Genomic DNA, 9,286 nt, shown 5'->3' with positions numbered 1-9,286 from the left:
TCCGGAGCTCAGTGTTCTGGCGCCTGCCTCCGGTTCAGTTTCTCCGCTCTCGAAGAGCGAAACTGAGAATCGAAACTGCGCTGGATTCCATGCAGCAGGATCCGGAACCTGCCGGATCTCCGGGGCCCCAGGAGGACCCCGCACTGCCCCACTCCCCCAGCATGCCTCCCCCGGAGTCACTCTCCGAAGGCCACCAGTCCAGCCACAGCGACAGCCCCACAGAGGTACTACTGCGTTTGGGGAGATGGGGTTGGGGCTTTGTTAATTAGGTATGGTCGGTGGAATGGAGGGACTGGGGAACTTAACCAAGTACCTTGAAAAATGACGTAAAGAAGGGAGACCAGGTGCGAGGGTCCTGACCTTCTCGGCTGGGTTAGGGGTCGTGGAAAGTAGAAAAGGGGGTCAGCATGAGTTTGAGGGGAGAGGTCTCTGTGGGTTGTGATTCTCCATGAGCAGCGGGGTGATGCTGAGGGTGAGTGGCACCCCGAACCAGACTCTTCCGCCCAAGCCTCTTCCGCCCAAGCTGGCGACATGCCTCTTATCCCCTACCTCAGATGAAGGACCACCTGTTAAGGAAAATGGAGGTAGTAGTCTTATCGCACCCGCCTGGCAGACCCGGACAAGCTCCAGGTGTGGACAAGCCAGAATCTTTGTCCTCAGATCAGAAAGTGGAGAGGGGTGTCTTGGCTAAGGCCCAGGATTCCTGTGGTTTCTCCTCTAGGAAGCTACTTGGATCCTTTTCCTGGAGCACTGTGCTCCCTCAACCCCCATCCGGAGTTTTTTAAGGGTTTTCTGGTCTTTTCCTGCACAAACTCCCCACCCCCAAAGGAAGTGCTTAGATCACTTGCTCTGTTTTCTTCCAGCCCCTTTTTACTCTCCTTCATGAAAGTACAAATAATATTGCATTAACTTTTATTTGTTGCATTATAACACCTAGAAATAATATTTACAATACTAGTTAACATGTTTGAGTATTTCTCACGTGCCAGGTACTGTATTATGTTATGTATGGTTTATCTGTTTCTAGGTGTACAATTCAGTGGCATTAAATGCATTCCACAATGTAACCATCACCACAGTCAATTTTCAGAATTTTTTCACTGAAACAAAAATCTGTACCCTTTAAGCTCCTCATTCTCCTCTTCCCCCTGCTGCTGCTGCTAAGTCGCTTCAGTCATGTCCGACTCTGCAACCCCATAGACGGCAGCCCACCAGGCTCCCCCGTCCCTGGGATTCTCCAGGCAAGAACACTGGAGTGGGTTGCCATTTCCTTCTCCAATGCATGAAAGAGAAAAGTGAAAGTTAAGTCGCTCAGTCGTGTCCTACTCTTAGTGGCCCCATAGACTGCAGCCTACCAGGCTCCTCCGTCCATGGGATTTTCCAGGCAAGAGTACTGGAGTGGGGTGCCATTGCCTTCTCCCTCTTCCCCCTAGCTGCTGGTAACCTCTAATCTACTTTCTGTCTCTGCATTTGCCTAGTCTAGATATTTTATATAAGTGGAATGCTACAGTATTTGTCTCTGTGTTTGGCTGGTTTTACTTAACATGATGTCTTCAAGGTATTTTCATGTTGTAGCATGTATCAGAATGTCCTTTCTAAGGCCAAATAACATTCCATTGTATGTATATACTACATTTTGTTTATCCATTCATTTGTTGATGGACACTTCAGTTGTTTCCACTCCTTGGCTACTGTGAGTAATGCTGTGTACAGAATAACGGATGTACAAGCATCTGGATCCTTGTTTTCTGTTCTTTTGGGTATATAGCTAGGTGTAGAATTGCTGGGTCCTGTGGTAGTTCTATGTTTAAGTTTTTGAGGAACCATCAAAGTGCAGTAAGCATTTTTTGTGAGGTTATATGACACACATTTAATGAATCTCCTTTTTTAAAGTCCCTTGAAGGCAGGGGTTTGTCCTGGAATCAGGGGTCCCCAAGTTCCAGGCCACGGACTGTCACTTGCCCTGGCCTATTAGGAACCGGGCTTACAGTGGCAAGCAGCCAGCAAGAGAGCAAAACTTCATCTGTATTTACAGCCGCTCTCATCACTTGCACTACCGAATTATCACAGTGGAAACAGAAATAAAGTGCACAATAAATATAATGCATTTAACTCATCCCTACATCACCCCACCCATAGAAAAACTGTCTTTCAGGAAATGGTAACCTAGTCCCCAAAGGGTTGGGGACTGCTGCTATACATCTGTGTATCTTGGGGCCTGGTACTGTGTCTTATGAGAAACGGATGCTCAGTAAATCATGGAGTGAGCGTGAGAAGGCCTAAGTCAGTGGAGGACTGGGATACTGATAAGCCTGGGTTTTTGTGTCATCCATTGACAGCTTGGTATGAAACAGGAAGTGCCACTCTCAGCGTGCAGCCACAGGGTGGGTGTCGGTTGGGTGGGGCTTCCTGGGACTTCACCTCTCACCTCCCTCTCTGATTCCCCAGCAAGCCACGGAGGAAGAGTTCCAGTTCTTGCGCTGCCAGGGCTGCCGGGCAGAAGCTAAGTGCCCCAAGCTGCTGCCTTGTCTGCACACGCTGTGCTCAGGATGCCTGGAGGAGTCTGGCATACAGTGCCCTGTCTGCCGGGCGCCCTGGCCCTCAGGTGCCGGCACGCAGGCCCTGGACAACGTCTTCTTCGAGAGCCTGCAGCGGCGGCTGTCGGTGTACCAGCAGATCGCACGCGAGCAGGCGTTTTGCACCCGCTGCAAAGAGCTGGCCCACTACTGGTGCTTCGAGTGTGAGCAGCTCATCTGCGCCAAGTGCTTCGAGGCGCACCAGTGGTTCCTCAAGCACGAGGCCCGGCCGCTGGCGGAGCTCCGCAGCCAGTCGGTGCGGGAGTTTCTGGACGGCACCCGCAAGTCCAACAACATCTTCTGCTCCAACCCCAACCACCGCAGCCCTATGCTGACCAGGTGAGCAGGCCGGCCGAGGGTGGGATGGTGCATCCAAGGGCGAGGTAGAGGGTGCGGGGAGGAGAGACCCAGAGCCTCATAGCTGGGGCGTGGGTCAAGGAGCTTCTGAGGCCTTGCAACTCACAGTGTGGTCCACACACCAGCAGCATCAGTAGCGATGACCACAGTTTACGCTCTCCCGTGCGAATGGATGGATAGTAATAGTTCCCAGTTTCCCCTCACAAGAAAATAATGCTGCAGAATCATCTTTTCACCCATATCCAGTCATTTCTTCAGGATAAATTTTTAAAAATACGTTACTCGGTGAAGGGATATGAAAGTTTTACATTTCGATACATGTTACCAAACTGCCCTTTAAAAACTCTTAAAGAGTGAAATTTTCCATAAGCACTGCCACTCAGTCTCCCTATAGCTAGACTGTAGAATGAGATGTGGGTAGTTGGTTCCTGGCTCAAAAGCACTCCCGAGCTTCCTGGGAGGATCTGTATGAAGAAAGTCAAGTCCCATTTTAATTATTTTTACCACGCAGCACAGGAATTTAAATTTAGGTATTTTTAGACAGATAAAATACATTAATACGGTTCAAAAAATTGCTAACAAAATTTATAGAGAGAACAAAATCTCCATTCCATTTTGTCCCACATCCGCCTAATACCCATCCCTTCTCCCTTCCCAATTCAAGGTTAACCATTGTTACCAGCTTTAAAGGGCTTCCCTTGTGGCTTAGCTGGTAAAGAATCCACCTGCAATGTGGGAAATCTGGTTCCCTGGATTGGGAAGATCCCCTGGAGAAGGGAAAGGCTACCCACTCCAATATTCTGGCCTAGAGAATTCCATGGACTGCGTAGTCCATGGGGTCACAAAGAATCAGTCATGACTGACTGAGCGACTTTCACTTTCACCAGCTTTAAAACTTTCCAGAGTTTATGAATATACACACAGATATAAGTATATAGTCTTATAGGACGTATTGTTCCCTTTTTTAGCAAAATGATAGCATACCCGTGTGAACTTTTAATGCTCTCTTCTCACACAACTACAATAGATAGCTGTATAAGATTCTTGGGGAATCAGCTTACAAAGTGAAGGTATTCCTTGCCCATAAGGGGCACACTCAGACAGAGCTCCATTCTGGCTAAACTATAACTTGCTTGCTTCCTGCTAGGAGGTTTACCACCTGTACTACCAGATTCCACAAGGGCTGATATTATTGTTTGAGTTTGGATTTCTTTGTTTATTATTGAGGTTGTCCAGTGGCTTTTCATGTGTTTATTGGTCATTGAGCTTCTTCATTTGTGAATTGCTTGCTGAGGTCCTTTGCTTGTTTATTTCTTTACTCTTATAAGAGCTTGTTATAGTGCTGACATTTTTCCTTTGCCATTCATTTAATATGAGGTGTTGTGTTCAAGTTTTTAGTTCTATATAGTCTAATCCATTAATCTCTTCCTTTATGGTATCTGGCTTTGGTCATCCTAGGAAAGATTTTGCCTATGCCAATATTGAAAATATTTACATATACTCTATTTTAATAGTTTATTTTTATTGTTAAATCTTTAATTCCCATGGAACTTATCTTTGTGTGATGTGAGATAGGAACATTCGCTTCTCATTTCTCTCCAGATGGAAAGCCAGTTCTCTCAACAACTTTCACTGAATAATCCACTCTTTTTGTTTGATTTTTCCCATTTTTTAAAAATTGAAGCATAGTTGATGTACAGTATTCTTTAAGTTACAGGTGTACAGGATAGTGATTCACAATTTTAAAGGTTATACTTCACTTACAGTTATTATAAAACATTGGCTCTATGCCCCATGTTATACAATATATCCCTCTAGCTTATGAATAATCTGCTCTTGGCTTTGATCTGAAATGCCCTTTTAATCTTGTACTACATGTCCATGTAGTCATGAATATGTTTGTAAATCTCTGTTCTGCACCAACAGAGTGCAGAACCAACTCCTATGCTAATCCTTACTGCTGTAAGGCATTCAGTAGCTTTATATTTGGTAGGGTGAATTCCCACTCTTCAGAAATAATTTTGCTTTTACAATTTGTGCAGCTTCTTTGGCTCTTATGCTTCAGGCAGCTTCAGAATTCACATGTTCTTCGGGATTTTGATTGAGATGGAATTAAATCCTGGACGAATTGACCTCATCTCTGGTTACATCTTTTGGGTTTGAAAGAGAATTCCATGGACTGCATAGTCCATGGGGGTCACAAAGAGTCAATCATGATTGAGCAACTTTCACTTTCACCAGCTTTAAAAGTTTCCAGAGTTTATGAATATATACACAGATATAAGTATATAGTCTTATAGGACTTATTTTTCCCTTTTTTAGCAAAAGGATAGCATACCTGTGTGAACTTTTAACACTTTCACAAATATCTTGAACTTTTAAATTATAGTTAAATTTACAATATGTAGTGAAGGTCCCTGGTGGCTCAGCAGTAAAGAATCTGCATGCAGTGCAGGAGACTCAGGAGACATGGGTTAGATCCCTGGGTTAGGAAGATCTGGAAATGGCAGCCCACTCCATTATTCGTTTGTTTTCACTCCATTATTCTTGCCTGGGAGATCCCATGGACAGAAAGAGTGTGGCAGGCTACAGTCTATGAGGTTTCAAAGAGTTGGTCACGACTGAACACACACTGCCTATGAGACAGTATGTAATAATATTATGAATGGAATCTTTTCCATTATAGTTTTTAACTGATTATCATTAACATTCACTAATATGTATGTGTATATATCTATTGGAGAAGGAAATGGCAACCCACTCCAGTATTCTTGCCTGGAAAATCCTATGGACAGAGGAACCTAGCCGGCTGCAGTCCATAGGGTCACCAAGAGTTGGACACACCTGAGTGACTAATACACACACACACACACACACACACACACACACACACACACACGCTATATCTAGCCATCCTATTGGGCTCTTTTATTCTTGTAAGTTTTTCCATTGATTTTTTTTAAGATTTTCTAGGTAAATAGTCATATCACCTAGAAATAATAAAAAATTCTTCCTTCCATTATTCATACATATTACCTTTTTGTAGCTTTGTTTCACTGAATTGGCCAGAACTGCCAGGGCAACATTGTATAATGTGAAGTGGTTAGAAAAGGCAACTTTGCTTTGTACCTATCTTTCATGAAAAAGTTTCTTATGTTTTCTTGTTCACTTCAGTTCAGTTCAGTTGCTCAGTCGTGTCTGACTCTCTGGGACCCCATGAAGCGCAGCACACCAGGCCTCCCTGTTCATCGCCAACTCCTGGAGTTCACTCAGACTCACGTCCATCGAGTCGGTGATGCCATCCAGCCATCTCATCCTCTGTCGTCCCCTTCTCCTCCTGCCCCCAATCCCTCCCAGCATCAGAGTCTTTTCCAATGAGTCAACTCTTCTCATGAGGTGGCCAAACTATTGGAGTTTCAGCTTTAGCATCATTCCTTCCAAAGAAATCCCAGGGTTGATCTCCTTCAGAATGGACTGGTTGGATCTCCTTGCAGTCCAAGGGACTCTCAAAAGTCTTCTCCAACACCACAGTTCAAAAGCATCAGTTCTTCGGCACTCTGCCTTCTTCATAGTCCAACTCTCACATCCATACATGACAACAGGAAAAACCATAGCCTCAGGTATGATGTTTATTGTTGATTTCCTTAGGTGACTTAAAAATCACATTAAGAAAGTTGCCTTGTGCTTCTAGTTTACTAAGAGTTTAGTTGTTGCTGTTGTTTTGTTTTAACTTGGGGATGGATGTTCTTTGGACTCTGAAGGTGTCCTTTCACTGTTTAGTATAATGAATGATATCACTAGGTTTCTTTACGTTGCACCATTATTTTAATTCCCAGGAGGAAAAACTATTTGGTCATGACATACTATTATTTTAATTTCTAGCTTGATTCCATTTAGTACTATTTTATCTAGGCTATTATCTATATTTATAAATGTGATTTTTTATGCATATATATGATATACATCATATCATATATGATACATCAAGTTTCCTTGTCAAGTTTTCATATCCATTTGATACTAATCTCTTTCAATGAGTTTGTAAGCTTTTTTGAACATGATGATATATATAAATTGCTTAGCATAGTGCCTGGCACATATTAAATACTCAATAAATGTTAAAATACTATTCTTATAATTTCTCTGTTGTAGAATAAAGGACATAAGCAATCCAAGCTTACAGAAGTTTCTTGAAAAGCTATCTGAGACAGATGCCTTTTTTGGAGAGTAGATTTTTTCCCTTTTTGTGGAGGATCATGAATCAGATTTTCTGGAATGTTTTCTAATTCATCTTGAGTTATCTTACAATTTAAATATCTCCTCTGTACCTGTAATTGTGTCCCCTTTCTTATTTCTAATGTTGTATGAAAGTTAAAGTGTTAGTCGTGTCCGACTCTTTGCAATCCCTTAGACTGTAGCCCACCAGACTCCTCTGTCCGTGGGATTCTGTAGGCGAGAATACTGGAGTGGGTTGCCATTGCCTTCTCCCAGGGGATCTTCCTGACCCAGGGATCAAACCCGAGTCTCCTGCACTGCAGGCAGGGGCCAACAGGGAAGCCTCCTAATGTTGTATATTTGTGCTTATTTTAGTGATCTTTTCAAAACACTAGCTTTTTTTTTTTTTTTGGTCTTTTTATTGCTTGCTGATATTGTTTCCTTTTTTGCTAATTATTTTATTTTTAGCATCATTATTTTCTTTGTTGTACTCTTCTCTCATTATTCATCTAACTGAACTGAACATCTAATTCATTTACTTGCTATCCTCATTGTTTACCGCATTCTTCTCTTGAGTATAACATTGCCTGCCTTTCATAACTTTGACAAGTAGTGTAATCATAGTCAATCATTTCTCAAATATCTCTAATTTCAGTCTTTTCTCTTTTTAGACATTTTCTCTTTGATAGAAGAGTTTGTTTGGGGAAGAACGTTGTCTAAAAGTTTCAAGTGGCTTGTGTTGTTTGATTTAAATATTTGATGTTAATTTCTACAGTATGGTCTCCTAGTATTTAAGAGTTGTATCTATGACTATGTTGAGGTTTTCTTTGGGGCCTACCATATTCCTTTCACTAGCATATTCCTCAGATTTTTTTTAATGTGTATTCTTTGTAGAGATGTATCTATAGCTCCTCTTTCTACTTGTTTACATTTTTAACAAACATATTAGAACATATGTGTGTATGTGTATCTCTCTCTCACCATCAAGAGTGAGTGTGTGTGTGTTGTTAGTTGCTCAGCTGTGTCTGATTCTTTGCGACATTATTGACTGTAGACCCCCAGACTCCTCTGTCAATGGAATTCTCCAGGCAAGAATACTAAGTTGACATTCCCTTCTCCAGGGGATCTTCCCAACCCAGGGGTCGAATCCAGGTCTTCTGCATTGCACGCAGATTCTTTTCCTACTGAACTGTCAAGAGTAGATTCAGTTTAGTTCAGTTCAGTCACTCAGTCATGTCCGACTCTTTGTGACCCCATGAGCCACAGCACCCCAGGCCTCCCTGTCAATCACCAACTCCCGGAGTCCACCCAAACCCATGTCCATCGAGTCAGTGATGCCATCCAGCCATCTCATCCTCTGTCGTCTCCTTCTCCTCCTGCCCTCAATCTTTCCCAGCATCAGGGTCTTTTCCAGTGAGTCAGCTCTTCGCATCAGATGGCCAAAGTATTGGAGTTTCAGCTTCAACATCCGTCCTTCCAATGAACACCCAGGACTGATCTTTCAGGATGGACTGGTTGGATCTCCTTGCAGTCCAACGGACTCTCAAGAATCTTCTCCAACACAACAAAAGCATCAATTCTTAGGCAATCAGCTTTCTTTATAGTCCAACTCTCACATCCATACATGACCACTGGAAAAACCATAGCCTTGACTAGACAGAACTTTGTTGGCAAAATGTCTCTGCTTTTTAATATGCTGTCTAGGTTGGTCATAACTTTCCTTCCAAGGAGTAAGCCTCTTTTAATTTCATGGCTGCAATCACCATCTGCAGTGATTGTGGAGCCCAGAAAAATAAAGTCAGCCACTGTTTCCACTGTTTGCCCATCTATATGCCATGAAGTGATGGGACCAGATGCCATGATCTTAGTTTTCTGAATGTTGAGCTTTAAGCCAACTTTTTCACTCTCCTCTTTCACTTTCATCAAGAGGCTCTTTAGTTCTTCACTTTCTGCTCTAAGGGTGGTGTCATCTGCATATCTGAGGTTATTGATATTTCTCCTGGCAATCTTGATTCCAGCTTGTGCTTCCTCCAGCCCAGCGTTTCTCATGATGTACTCTGCATATAAATTAAATAAGCAGAGTGACAATGTACAGCCTTGATGTATTCCTTTTCCTATTTGGAACCAGTCTGTTGTTC

General features: G+C 42.9%; 1 protein-coding gene across 2 annotated transcripts in view; it reads left to right on the top strand.

Moving 5' to 3' along the window:
* The window catches only part of PML (PML nuclear body scaffold), a 51,395-nt gene continuing 42,109 nt past the window's right edge, over positions 1-9,286 (top strand). For both annotated transcript variants that reach the window (XM_052659426.1, XM_052659427.1), the window contains exons 1-2: positions 1-224; positions 2,449-2,915. In XM_052659426.1, the coding sequence (XP_052515386.1) occupies positions 90-224; positions 2,449-2,915 (602 nt within the window). In that variant the 5' untranslated portion in view covers positions 1-89. The remainder of the gene's footprint in view (positions 225-2,448; positions 2,916-9,286) is intronic.

Source organism: Budorcas taxicolor, chromosome 21 (assembly GCF_023091745.1).
Source record: "Budorcas taxicolor isolate Tak-1 chromosome 21, Takin1.1, whole genome shotgun sequence".
NCBI lineage: Eukaryota > Metazoa > Chordata > Mammalia > Artiodactyla > Bovidae > Budorcas > Budorcas taxicolor.
This window is presented reverse-complemented; position numbering and strand designations above follow the sequence as displayed.